This window comes from Eubalaena glacialis, chromosome 2 (genome assembly GCF_028564815.1).
Source record: "Eubalaena glacialis isolate mEubGla1 chromosome 2, mEubGla1.1.hap2.+ XY, whole genome shotgun sequence".
Taxonomy (NCBI): domain Eukaryota; kingdom Metazoa; phylum Chordata; class Mammalia; order Artiodactyla; family Balaenidae; genus Eubalaena; species Eubalaena glacialis.
The window spans coordinates 73,769,236-73,784,112 of NC_083717.1; the positions used below are offsets into that span (position 1 = coordinate 73,769,236).

The 14,877-nt window shown below is 34.1% G+C and overlaps 1 protein-coding gene across 1 annotated transcript in view; it reads left to right on the forward strand.

Moving 5' to 3' along the window:
• Window positions 1–14,877, forward strand: part of VPS13C (vacuolar protein sorting 13 homolog C) — a 181,271-nt gene that overhangs the window by 32,650 nt on the left and 133,744 nt on the right. Inside the window, exons 6-10 of the mRNA XM_061180247.1 lie at window positions 5,218–5,327; window positions 7,639–7,698; window positions 10,150–10,209; window positions 11,578–11,658; window positions 12,587–12,644. Coding sequence (XP_061036230.1) covers window positions 5,218–5,327; window positions 7,639–7,698; window positions 10,150–10,209; window positions 11,578–11,658; window positions 12,587–12,644 — 369 coding nt within the window. The remainder of the gene's footprint in view (window positions 1–5,217; window positions 5,328–7,638; window positions 7,699–10,149; window positions 10,210–11,577; window positions 11,659–12,586; window positions 12,645–14,877) is intronic.

Consider the following 14,877-nt stretch of genomic DNA (forward strand, 5'->3'; position numbering starts at 1 on the left):
GTTGTAATTTCCATTGAGTAGTGCCTTAGCTATCGTTTGGTCATTGATTATGAACTATGTGAGAACTTCAACTCTTTTTTTTTTTTGAATTTTATTTTATTTATTTTTTATACAGCAGGTTCTTATTAGTTATCTATTTTATACATATTAGTGTATATATGTCAATCCCAATCTCCCAGTTCCTCCCACCACCACCACCCCCCGCCACTTCCCCGCCTTGGTGTCCATACATTTGTTCTCTACATGTGTGTCTCTATTTCTGCCCTGCAAACTGGTTCATCTGTACCATTTTTCTAGGTTCCACATATATGCATTAATATACGATATTTGTTTTTCTCTTTCTGACTTACTTCACTCTGTATGACAATCTCTAGATCATCCATGTCTCTATAAATGACCCACTTTTGTTCCTTTTTATGGCTGAGTAATATGCCCTCGTATATATGTACCACATCTTCTTTATCCATTCGTCTGTCGATGGGCATTTAGGTTGCTTCCATGACCTGGCTATTGTAAATAGTGCTGCAGTGAACATTGGGGTGCATGTGTCTTTTTGAATTATGGTTTTCTCTGGGTATATGCCCAGTAGTGGGATTGCTGGGTCATATGGTAATTCTATTTTTAGTTTTTTAAGGAACCTCCATACTGCTCTCCATAGTGGCTGTATCAATTTACATTGCCACCAGCAGTGCAAGAGGGTTCCCTTTTCTCCACACCCTCTCCAGCATTTGTTGTTTGTAGATTTTCTGATGTTGCCCGTTCTAACTGGTGTGAGGTGATACCTCACTGTAGTTTTGATTTGCATTTCTCTAATAATTAGTGATGTTGAGCAGCTTTCGTTGTGCTTCTTGGCCATCTGTATGTCTTCTCTGGAGAAATGTCTATTTAGGTCTTCTGTCCATTATTTGATTTGGTTTGTTTTCTTAATATTGAGCTGCTTGAGCTGTTTATATATTTTGGAGATTAATCCTTTGTTGATTTGTTTGCCAATATTTTCTCCCATTCTGAGGGTTGTCTTTTAGTCTTGTTTGTAGTTCCCTTTGCTTAGCAAAAGCTTTTACGTTTCATTACGTCCTATTTGTTTATTTTTGTTTTTATTTGCATTACTCTAGGAGGTGGATCAAAAAAGATCTTGCTGTGATTTATGTCAAAGAGTGTTCTTCCTATGTTTTCCTCTAAGGGTTTTATAGTGTCCGGTCTTACCTTTAGGTCTGTAATCCATTTTGAGTTTATTTTTGTGTATGGTGTTAAGGAGTGTTCTAATTTCATTCTTTTACATGTAGCTGTCCAGTTTTCCCAGCACCACTTATTGAAGAGACTGTCTTTTCTCCATTGTATATCCTTGCCTCCTTTGTCATAGATTGGTTGACCATAGGTGTGTGGGATTATCTCTGGGCTTTCTATCCTGTTCCATGGATCTATATTTCTGTTTTTGTGCCAGTACCATATTGTCTTGTTTACTGTAGCTTTGTAGTATAGTATGAAGTCAGAGAGCCTAATTCCTCCAGCTCTGTTTTTCTTTCTCAAGATTGCTATTGCTATTTGGGGTCTTTTGTGTTTCCATACAAATTTTAAGATTTTTTTGTCTAGTTCTGTAGAAAATGCCATTGGTAATTTGATAGGTATTGCATTGAATCTGTAGATTGCTTTGGGTAGTATAGTCATTTTCACAATATTGATTCTTCCAGTCCAGGAGCATGGTATATCTCTCCATCTGTTTGTGTCATCTTTGATTTCTTTCATCAGTGTCTTATAGTTTTCTGAGTATAGGTCTTTTACCTCCTTAGGTAGGTTTATTCCTAGGTATTTTATTCTTTTGGTTGCAATGGTGAATGGGATTGTTTCCTTAATTTCTCTTTCTGATATTTCGTTGTTAGTGTATAGGAATGCAAGAGATTTCTGTGTATTAATTTTGTATCTGGCAACTTTACCAAATTCATTGATTAGCTCTAGTAGTTTTCTGGTGGCATCTTTAGGATTATCTATGTATAGTATCAGATCATCTGCAAACAGTAATGGTTTTACTTCTTCTTTTCTGATTTGGATTCCTTTTATTTCTTTTTCTTCTCTGATTGCCGTGGCTAGGACTTCCAAAACTATGTTGAATAATAGTGGCGAGAGTGGACATCCTTGTCTTGTTCCTGATCGAAGAGGAAATGCTTTCAGTTTTTCACAATTGAGAATGATGTTTGCTGTGGGCTTGTCGTATATGGCCTTTATTATGTTGAGGGAGGTTCCCTCTATGCCCACTTTCTGGAGAGTTTTTATCATAAATGGGTGTTGAATTTTGTCAAAAGCTTTTTCTGCACCTATTGAGATGATCATATGGTTTTTATTCTTCAATTTGTTAATGTGGTGTATCACATTGATTGATTTGCGTATATTGAAGAATCCTTGCATCCCTGGGATAAATCCCACTTGATCATGGTCTATGATCCTTTTAATGTGTTGTTGGATTCTGTTTGCTAATATTTTGTTGAGGATTTTTGCATCTATATTCGTCAGTGATACTGGTCTGTAATTTTCTTTTAGTATCTTTGTCTGGTTTTGGTATCAGGGTTATGGTGGCCTCATAGAATGAGTTTGGGAGTGTTCTTTCCTCTGCAGTTTTTTGGAAGAGTTTGAGAAAGATGGGTGTTAGCTCTTCTCTAAATGTTTGGTAGAATTCACCTGTGAAGCCATCTGGTCCTGGACTTTTGTTTGTTGGAAGATTTTTAATCACAGTTTCAATTTCATTACTTGTGATTGGTCTGTTCATATTTTCTATTTCTTCCTGGTTCAGTCTTGGAAGGTTATACCTTTCTAAGAATTTGTCCCTTTCTTCCAGGTTGTCCATTTTATTGGCATAGTGTTGCTTGTAGTAGTCTCTTATGACACTTTGTATTTCTGCAGTGTTTGTTGTAACTTCTCCTTTTTCATTTCTAATTTTATTGATTTGAGTCCTCTCCCTCTTTTTCTTGATGAGTCTGGCTAAAGGTTTATCAGTTTTGTTTATCTACTCGAAGAACCAGCTTTTAGTTTTATTGATCTTTGTTATTGTTTTCTTTGTTTCTATTTCATTTATTTCTGCTCTGATCTTTATGATTTCTTTCCTTCTGCTAACTTTGGGTTTTGATTGTTCTTCTTTGTCTAGTTCCTTTAGGTGTAAAGTTAGATTGTTTATTTGAGATTTTTCTTGTTTCTTGAGGTAGGATTGTATTGCTATAAACTTCCCTCTTAGAACTTCTTTTGCTGCATCCCATAGGTTTTGGATCGTCGTGTTTTCATTGTAATTTGTCTCTAGGTATTTTTTGATTTCCTCTTTGATTTCTTCAGTGATCTCATGGTTATTTAGTAATGTATTGTTTAGCCTTCATGTGTTTGTGTTTTTTACGTTTTTTTCCCCTGTGATTGATTTTTAATCTCATAGCGTTGTGGTTGGAAAAGATGTTTGAAATGATTTCAGTTTTCTTAAATTTACCGAGGCTTGATTTGTGACCCAAGATGTGATCTATCCTGGAGAATGTTCCTTGTGCACTTGAGAAGAAAGTGTAATCTGCTGTTTTTGGATGGAATGTCCTATAAATATCAATTAAATCTATCCGGTGTATTGTGTCATTTAAAGCTTGTGTTTCCTGATGAATATTTTGTTTCGACGATCTGTCCATTGGTGTAAGTGAGGTGTTAAAGTCCCCCACTATTATTGTGTTACTGTCTATTTCCTCTTTTAGAGCTGTTAGCAGTTGCCTTATGTATTGAAGTGCTCCTATGTTGGGTGTATATATATTTATAATTGTTATATCTTCTTCTCGGATTGATCCCTTGATCATTGTGTAGTGTCCTTCCTTGTCTCTTGTAACATTCTTTATTTTAAAGTCTATTTTATGTGATATGAGTATTGGTACTGCAGCTTTCTTTTGATTTCCATTGGCATGGAAAATCTTTTTCCATCCCCTCACTTTCAGTCTGTATGTGTCTGTAGGTCTGAAGTGGGTCTCTTGTAGACAGCATATATATGGGTCTTGTTTTTGTGTCCATTCAGCCAGCCTGTGTCTTTTGGTTGGAGCATTTAACCTATTCACATTTAAGGTAATTATCGATATGTATGTTCCTGTTGCCATTTTCTTAATTGTTTTGGGTTTGTTTTTGTAGGTCCTTTTCTTCTCTTGTGTTTCCCACTTAGAGAAGTTCCTTTAGCATTTGTTGTAGAGCTGGTTTGGTGGTGCTGATTTCTCTTAGCTTTTGCTTGTTGGTAAAGCTTTTGATCTCTCTGTCGAATCTGAATGAGATCCTTGCTGGGTAGAGTAATCTTGGTTGTAGGTTCTTATCTTTCATCACTTTAAATTTATAGTGCCATTCCCTTCTGGCTTGTAGAGTTTCTGCTGAGAAATCAGCTGTTAACCTTATGGGAGTTCCCTTGTATGTTATTTGTCATTTTTCCCTTGTTGCTTTCAATAATTTTTCTTTGTCTTTGATTTTTGTCAATTTTATTACTGTGTGTGTTAGCATGTTTCTCCTTGGGTTTATCCTGCCTGGGACTCTCTGTGCTTCTGGGACTTGGGTGGCTATTTCGTTTCCCATGTTAGGGAAGTTTTCGAGTATAAAGTCTTAAAATATTTTCTCAAGTCCTTTCTGTCTCTCTTCTTCTTCTGGGACCCCTATAATGTGAATGTTGTTGCGTTTAATGTTGTCCCAGAGGTCTCTTAGACTGTCTTGATTTCTTTTCATTCTTTTTTCTTTATTCTCTTCTGAGGCAGTGAATTCCACCATTCTGTCTTCCAGGTCACTTATCCGTTCTTCTGCCTCACTTATTCTGCTATTGATTCCTTCTAGTGTATTTTTCATTTCAATTATTGTATTGTTCACCTCTGATTGTTTGTTCTTTAATTCTTCTAGGTGTCTGTTCTTTAATTCTTCTAGGTCTTTGTTAAACATTTCTTGCATCTTCTCGATCTTTGCCTCTATTCTTTTTCTGAGATCCAGGATCATCTTCACTATCATTATTCTGAGTTCTTGTTCTGGAAGGTTGCCTTTCTCCACTTCATTTAGTTGTTTTTCTGGGGTTTTATCTTGTTCCTTCATCTGGTACAAAGTCCTTTGCCTTTTCATTTTGTCTATCTTTCTGTGAATGTGGTTTTCCTTCCACAGGCTGCAGAATTGTAGTTCTTCTTGCTTCTGCTCTCTGCCCTCTGTTTGAGAATTTCAACTCTTGAACTTGTATTTTCCTGTTTTTTATAGATAAACCAAAAGAAGCCAAAAAGGATACGTTGTTGGAAAAATTGGCAACTCAAGTAATTAAAAATGTACAAGTAAAAATCACAGACATTCACATTAAATATGAAGATGATGTAAGTAACTTAGTTTACTTGGTTTAAGTTAGTAATTAAGTGTGTATTTTATGACATTAATTCTTGATTTGCCCATAAATAGCAATTTTAAATCTAAGATAGATTTTTTTTTCTGATTAGTGCACTACCATATCTCCTTCCTTGTGTTAGGCTTTTTTCATCCGGCATTAATGTGTGTACATATATCATAAAACTGCCATATGTTCCTTTCTAAAGCTAATTTAAGAGATTTTTGGATTTTTCTCTATCATTTATTTTGAATTTTGTTTAAAGACTTAGACTAATATAACTTTAAGGAACTAATTTTTTTTAATAATGACAAAAAATTAGTTTCCAGAGGTGATGAAGTAATTGTTTATAATGGTAGTTGGTAGAGAGGGGACTAAAATCCAGGTCAGTTGGCTGCTAGTCTCATTCATTTTACATTCCACCATGTTGGATTTTAACACCCACAGCTACTCACACACATGTGTAGCAATATTTAGAAACCACACTTCACTTATAAGCAAAAGTTTAACATTAGTTGATTAAGATCTATTTTACTGATTAATTTTAGTTAAAATGTAACAAATATTTTGAACTTAATATGCACTTTGTCTTAAAGTTCGAAACATACATGAGAAGCCTTGAATTTTTTTCATTTACCTAAAAAATTGGAAATGCTTTTTCATCTTTTCCAAAAATGAGTTTGCTTTCTTTTTTGTTTTTAGTTTGCTTTAAGTTTGGATTGAATTAAAGTCATACTGCCATATATAGAATTTATTTTACTTTCCTCATAAGTTCCTTTTGTAACTTAATATTCAGTAAGACACACTTGTAGTTTTTCAAGATACACCATCTCTCTCTTACACTGACTTTTATCTTTTGGTTTTTCTGTAGTTATTAGACTGAATTTTGCTAACAAATAATGTCTAAAAACCAAATTCATAAATCTCCTTGTTTAAAACAAACTTAGGAAAATAAAATTGACTCAACCCATCATGGAAGTAAAAGAATTATTCTTAAAGCTAATGGCATGTTGGTGAATGATAATCTCAGTTTAAACTTAAACTAAGCTTTTTTATTGAGCAAATACAATTCGAACGGTACATTATTTCTTTCTCTTTAATGAAGAAATACAGAGATGCATAGGAGTGGGACAAGTAATATCAATTACATTTAAATTGGTGTCAGCGACAAAATATATTAAAATAATCTAAAGGAAAAATATTAAAAGCACAAAGGGATCTTCCTTATATTGCCGCTTTCAATGTGATTACCTTAATTTTTGTGTCTAGAAGGATAGTGAAAAATATAGAAATGGGGGTAGGGAAAGTGTAATAATTTATCATAAAGATGTTCTTTGTATGATAGCAATAATTTATGGGTAGTGCATTAGCAGCTGAGGAGTTGTGTTTTATTAAAGTTCCTTCTGAAATAGCTGCAAGTCATTTTGAGCTTGATATCCATAGGTATAAAAAGATGAATATGGGAATGAAGGGAAATACATTTTGCCACAAATCGTAATATATCTAATATTAAAAACAAAGCTCACAAAGCTCTTTGTGCTTTGCAGCTATACCAGAGCATGCATTTAGGTGACTAAACTCAAGTCTCTGGTGGATGATTTAGAACATGATTTTTCTCCTCTCTCTAGTTTCCCTATTTTCTTTCATGACCAAAAAACACTGACTTTTGGACATCTTTGAGATGTTGAAAACAATGACATCGTACACACCATGGCACAGTTTAAGCACTGTGTATAAATATAATTTAGGTATTGAAGATGAGAAATAGATCAGAAGTTTAACATTGGCATATTTTGAGTTAAGGGATTGAGGAAATTAAATGTTAAGAATCTTCAAGCATCTTCTAACAAACCATTTTTAAAGTGTCCGGGAAATTAAAGGCTTAAAGAGACAGTTCACATTTCTAAATGTGAAAATCTTAAATGTTTTAAAAATAATTTAGTGGCACGGTTTTATCTACAACTCCTTGTTTTATTTATCTATGGAGAACATCTTTAATGGTATATACATAAAGAGACTGTCTCTTTTAAACTATGTAGACAAGAGTCTGTTTAGTGCTAGTTAGTGAATCTTCTCACTTCTAGTAAGAAAATAGTTCCACTAGGAAAGTATCATGTTAGTGTCATGCCTACAAAATATGGAAAATCCCAGCCATGTTACTGTCTTCCTTCCCTTTCTTTTCCACAAATCCATTTGGTTACGTTACTTTTAAACTCATTGTCCTATGTTGCCTATTGTAGAGTGGAGAATGGATTTACCCTCACTGTCAGTATATTTTAATGTCACCTTTTTTTCTTTGATAGGTAACAGATCCAAAGCGGCCTCTTTCATTTGGTGTCACACTGGGAGAACTTAGTCTATTGGTAAAGTGACCTTATTTAAAATTTCTGTGGAACCTGTGAAATACTATTCTCAAGTCACAGGGTGAATTTCCTAAAATCAGCTATTGCTACAAATAGCTGTTTTATTTTTATGTGTAATCTTTCTACAGCTTTTCTAGGAATTTACAACTTTTAGTGATACTTTCATTATATTCTCTAATTATTTTGATTTATCTTTGAATTTAACAGATTTCAAAATATCAAGAACAAGTGTTTTGAAAGTATTAAAAGCTGTATCTTAAATCTGTAGTAAATTAGAGGAAGGTAGTTTTCTGTAGAGTTATGTTCTTATCCACAGTATAATTTCCAAATAGTTTATACATGTGTATCTGTTTATTATATTGAAATGTACATAAGCGAATTTATTTTGATGAAGTATTTTATAATGCAGTTTGGTTTTTCTCTTGAAGGTCTTTAAGGATATAGAGTGTGTATATCCAGGTTGGACATTTTTTTCCTATTATGGACAACTTAGTGGCAGGAAATATGTTTTAAAGTTAAGGACAGTGAGTAGATCATACTGGGTACATTTTTGCCTTTTGATTAGTTATATGAAGAGGGCCTTAGTAGGGAAAGAAGACGAAGAAAAAAAGAAAGAGAAGTAGACTGTTAAACAGAAAAAGGACATTGTTACATGGAGACCTTAAGAAGATACATGCATGCAGAGAAGTAGAGGTATACATCAGTTGAAGATCAAAGCAGAAAAATTAAAGAAAAGGTACTGGAGAAACAAAGGAAAGGGAGTCAGGGAAGCTAGTGTTTAATACACTGTTTATCCTCTGCTTGTTTCCAAAATGAATTTGAAGTAGCTTTCAATAAAAAAGAGACAATGCTATAACACTTCTAAAGAAACCAGAATCTGTGTTCTGAAAGGCAGAGAGATCATTGTTCCAGAAAAATGAGACCAGCAATATTAGTCATAAGTGAGCTCCCTGTTTAATGTTGAGCTTCTAACAGGCCAAATGAAAAATACAAAATAGTCACATAGTGCCCATTGAGTGATAACAGGCATTCTAAGGATGGTGTGTAGTTTCCTTAGTGTGTGCTGTTGTTTGATCCTCTGTATCTTTGCTCAGATTCTTCATATGGTTTTCTTTGCCTGTGTTATTCTTTTCCCTTAATCTGGCTGGCGATTCTATTCAGGTTTTAATAGTTCCTTCAGATATTACTGTCTTTCTCATTCTTTTTTTTTTACTGCACTCTTAGAAGTTACCATTCCTTCTTTTATGCTCCCCATTATATTTTATCAAAGCACCTGTGAAACATTACTGAACTGGTTACCATGTTGGTTTCCTTCTATCCAGCCTTCATTCATTGAAACAATAGTACCTATATTTTAGTGTTTTTGTGATGATGAAATTAGATAGTTTGTGTAAAGCATTTGGCACATTGTCTGGCTCAGTTTCTGCGTCAGCTACTACATTGACTATCATAACAACAATAATAGCAAACTTAACTCTTTCTGTATCTGTACCATTCCTTTTTTCCATCTTTCCACTTACAAACTAACTTTTATATCTAAGATAATCTTCCCACCTCTGATCTGGATCCCGTCGTCCCCCATGTCCTTAGGAGCCTTTTTCCCCCTTTTCTCTCACCCCCTCCTACCTTTTGCCTTTTCTTCCTTATTTCTGTCAATTTCCTTCTCTTTCCTAAATCTTCAGCCCTTCTTCTTCCCTCTTCTCCCTTCCCTACCTCCTTCTTCTAAGCATTTAAATGCATTCAAGTGTCTCTTTTATATTAAAATTAAAAAGCCTCTCCTTAACCTTCTCCCACTCCACCCAGGCCCCATCTAACTATTGCCTTCTCCTTCTCTTCTTTCTAACTAAGTTGGTGAGAAAATTCTCTACCTTTGCTTTCTTTTATTTCCCCACCTCCTAATGACTCCCTACCCACTATACTCTTATTCTACTGCTCCCCTGAAACTGCTCTTAACCAGTTCATCGGTAATGCCCTGGCCACTTAAGTGAGTTTATTTTAGTTTATCTCACAGCAGCTTTTGGCATTGCTGACCATACTGACTTTGTAGAAACATGGTCATGCTGTGATTTCCATATTCTCCGGGTTTTCTTCCTACTTTGCAATATTTATTTATTTATTTATTTACTTTTTACAAGAATGTGGACCTTCTTCAATAGTTTATAGGCTAGCTCTCTGTTTTTATTCATACCCAGTTCCTTCCACGCGCAGACACAGAGTAGCTCAGTAATTATTTTCTGAATGAATGAACTCAGTTAGATAAGAACCTCCTCAATTCCATTTTCACTGTTCCTTTGATTTTGTAATATAAATATGTAAAGAAACAGGTAACTAACATTAGCCATCATTAGCTAAATGTCTTGTTGTTCCCAGGTTATTTTGTTACGGTTATTAGAGCACTGTTTTGTTGATATATATACTTCATTTCACAGTTACTCTCTTTTTTTCTCTTAGACTGCAAATGAACACTGGACTCCGTGCATATTAAATGAAGCAGAAAAAATTATATATAAGGTATTAGACTAGACTTTTTAATCCAGTTATTTTCCTAAGTACAAACACTTAATGTATTTTCTTCAAGAAACCTTGATGGAGCAGAATATGCCATTGGAATGTGAGTTAAAAGTTTTGGGTCCAGTTTTGGCTCTGCTACTTACTATGTGACCTTCTGTAATCACTTACCTATTCTGAGGTTTATATTCTTCACCTAGAATATAAAGAAACCGGATAAAATTAATGTTTCCCAAATGGTATTCATGGAGCATAATATACCATTGGAATATGGGTTAAAAGTTTTGGGTCCATTTGTAGCTCTGCTACTTACTATGTGACAACCCTCTGTAATCACTTACCTGTTCTGAGGTTTAGATTTTTCACCTAGAATATAAAGAAACTGAATAAAATTAATGTTTCCCAAATTGTACTTCATGGAGCATTAGGTAATTAAGATATCAGATTTGTTGAAAAAATATTCTCTGGTCAAGTAAGATTACTGACTAAAGCAGAAAGCTGTACATAGTTAAACAGGTACGTTTTATTTTGTTTTAAACTCCAGGACTTCACAGTACTTTAAATATGCTAATAAACATTGTGAATCTTTAAGAAGGATATTTAGTATGTAGCTTTCCCCACCTTTGTTGATCATAGAATCCTCTCCCTTCACCCCTCCCTTGAAACAGCCATTTGTACCCACTGGAGAAATCATGTCTTTCTTTCTTTTTTTTTTTTTTTAATAAATTTATTTATTTTTATTTATTTATTTTTGGCTGCATTGGGTCTTCGTTGCTGCGCGCGGGCTTTCTCTAGTTGCAGCGAGTGGGGGCTACTCTTCCTCGCGGTGCACGGGCTTCTCATTGCAGTGGCTTCTCTTGTTGCAGAGCACAGGCTGTAGACGCGCAGGCTTCAGTAGTTGTGGCTCATGGACTCTAGAGCGCAGGCTCAGTAGTTGTGGTGCATGGGCTTAGTTGCTCCACGACATGTGGGATCTTCCCGGAGCAGGCCTTGAACCCATGTCCCCTGCATTGGCAGGCAGATTCTTAACCACTGCGCCACCAGGGAAGTCCTGAATCATGTCTTTCTTATTCAGTGAAATATTTACAGTCTGTTAAATACTAAATTCTCAATGAATATTTGATCACTGAATGAATGAATCCCCTTGGGAATAGTGTTCCTGGAAGCACAATTTAGCAAATGCTAGATTAATAATAAAGTCTCTGTATAACATACATATATTTTCCTCCATTTTTGCAGTATCTCCTTTCCTTTAAAAGTTCAAAGTGGCAATTGGAGAATTTTGGGGTAGTGAACATGAGAATAATCTTTTAATATTGATTCATAATTTCAGTGTGTTAGTTACCTGACCTTTTCCATTTTCTTCTATAGCTTATACGGCTTGATAGTCTCAGTGCCTACTGGAACGTTAACTGCGGCATGTCTTATCCGGGGTCAAGGGAACAGATCTTGGTAATTTCAGATCATACCTTGAAGAGCTAACCACACTCCCTAGATTTGCTTTACATTGCGGTCTTTAATGAGGACAGGATATCAGTCTTTTGTTTAAGTTGTATGTAACTAAGTCAGAAGTGTGCAACACAGTTATTGGAATCACTCTATCTTTAAAAAAAGCACTTTTGATTTTGAAGATCTTTGTGAAATCATTCACTTGACAGTGAGATGAGAACCTATACTATCACATTAAAACTGTGTTTATGGTTTTGTACACTCTCATTTTGATGGCATTCTGGTTGCATTGTGGAGTTTCATATGAGAATGATTACTTGAAGAGTATTGTAAAGAAAGATGATACCTTTCAGATCTAAAAAATGTGTTCTTAGCAAATGTTTTAAGCATTTGTGATGATGCATTCTTGAATAGTGAATGATTGATTCAAAACTAAGCGTGCTAAGCCAGTCTTAGGCATGTTTATTTACTTAGAGGAGAAAGGAAGAACAGTTGAATTTTCTGAATTGAATTAATTCCAAGATTCTATCTTTTATTTCTCAGAAAGGTACTGTAACGTTAGTTTAATTTGCCTTTGTCTAGAAAGTGTTTGAGATCCTAATTCATGGATGTGTGTGTGTGTGTGTGTGTATGTATATATATATATGTGTATATATGTATGTACACATATATACATTTTAAGTCAGAGGGGAGCACAGTCTTAAAATGTTGTTTCCAGATATTTAGAATTTATAAAAATTATCTACTGAAGTAATATGCTAAAGAAATATATCTGTAAATAGTGCTCAGTGTGTTTTTCGTATGGACTAATAATTACGAAGATGGGAATAAAGATATGGATTTAGGACCAAATTTGTGTGTGTGTGTGTGGGTGGCTGAATATGTATGCATTTTCTTTTTCATTCTCATATAATTCAAATTTTTTGTTTAGGGTCAGCTGAAAAGTGAAATTCTTACAAGTAGCAATATACCCCCAAACCATCAATACAGTAAGTAATGGTAAAAGTTTATTTCATGTTATAAGAAGCATGGAATTAAATACTTTATTTTAAAATACTTTTTCTGATAAAGTTATTTTGACAAAGAGAAAGTATTAATTTTGTATGTTAGTTTTATGATACAGCATATTTGGTATATAATTTAGTATTTAAAAATAGATTATAACACTTAACACCACTGGAGAGTGAGAAGGGCACTGTGGCTGTAGTTCACTCCCAACAGTTAACCCCCTTGACCGCCATGTTTTCTTCCTACCTTGTTATTGTCTACTTTGTTTTAGGAATTAGGTTTTCTTTTCTTTGTTTAATAACGAAATCTCTGAGATCTTGATACTCAGGATCTGAGCATGTCACTATTGCAGTGTTAAGACAGACTGACTACTCCAGAGCTTTTTTTTCTAATGAATTATAGTTGATTTACAATATTATGTTAGTTTCAGGTGTACAGCATAGCGATTCTGTATTTTTACAGATTATACTCCATTATGGATTATTATAAGATATTGGGTATAATTCCCTGTGCTATACAGTAAATCCTTATTTCTTATCTATTTTATGTATAGCAGTTTGTATCTGTTAATCCCATAACCCTAATTTGTCCCTTCTCCTTCCCTCTCCTCTTTGGTAATCACAAGTTTGTTTTCTACATCTGTGAGTTGTTTCTCTTTTGCATATACATTCATTTGTATTATTTTTTAGATTCCACATATAAGTGATATATAATATTTGTCTTTCTCTGTCTTATTTTACTAAGCATAATATTCTCTAGGTTCATCCACATTGCTGTAAATGGCAGTATTTCATTCTTTTTTATGGCTGAGTAATATTCCATTGTATATATGTACCACATCTTAATCCATTCGTCTGTTGATGGGCACTTGGGTTGCTTCCATGTCTTGGCTATTGTAAATAGTGCTGCTGTTAACATTGGGGTGCATGTATCTTTTCAAATTAGTGTTTTTATTTTTTCAGGATATAGACCCAGAAGTGGAATTGCTGGGTCATATGGTAGTTCTATTTTTGTTTTTTTGAGGAACCTCCATAATGTTTTCCATGGTGGCTGCACCAATTTACATTTCCCACCGACAGTGCACAAGGGTTCCCCTTTCTTCACATCCTCTCCAGCATTTGTTATTTGCAGACTTTTTGATAGTAGCCATTCTGACAGGTGTGAGGGGGTACCTCATTGTTGTTTTGATTCATATTTCTCCACAGATCTTTTTTAAGTAAGCTTTTCTATTTCTTGGCAGCCTCACCTTTACTTATTTTTAAATAGATCTCTAACAAAGCTGCCTCTGTATTTATTTATCCCATTCATTTTCTCCATTTCAGTTTTGTTCTAAAGATGCTATTCTTTTGTTTTTATTTAGTGTACCTCTTTATGTTTGTTCTCAGCTTTCATGCCCATGTTCTTCTATATTCCATACTACTCTCGTTCACTGTTGTTTTCTTCTTATTCTTTTATAGCTAATTGCCTTTATATGAGAGCTGGCACTTTCTCTTTATGTCCACAAACCTCTCTATTAAACGATGACAGAGTTTTCAGATACTGTTAGTTTGTGAGAGCATTTAGTTTCCCTCATGAAAGAACTTGTTCAGAAAAATCTACAACTTTATTCTGAGACATTTCATTTATAAATAACCTCTAAATAAGTTAAAATTTTTATACAGTCTTACGCAAATTGTAAATATTATAAGATACCACAATTTATATAATTTTAATACTATTTGCAATTAAAGTTTATTACATTACTTTGTGCTGTCATCTTCCCTAATACTCTTTTTCATACTACTTCTCAACTTCAAAAATATTGCCTTTAGTTGAGTCTAAGATTATATATGTAATGATCACTTTGAAAATTATAAAGTAGTAGGCAATTTTTTTCTGGGTAATATGAATTTCATTCATGATTCTGTTCCTAAATTCTGACTATGATTAAATAATATGGAAAGTCATCAAATTTTGTTTCCTATCTTGTATTAGTATTTTGGGAGGGGGCATGTCAGGCAATACTTTATAATTATTTTTTAAATTTTTATTGGAATATAGTTGATTTACAATGTTGTGTTAGTTTTAGGTGTACAGCAAAGTGAATCAGTTATACATATACACATATCCACTCTTTTTTAGATTCTTTTCCCGTATAGGCCATTACAGAGTATTGAGTAGAGTTCCCTGTGCTATACAGTAGGTTCTTATTAGTGATCTATTTTATATATAGTA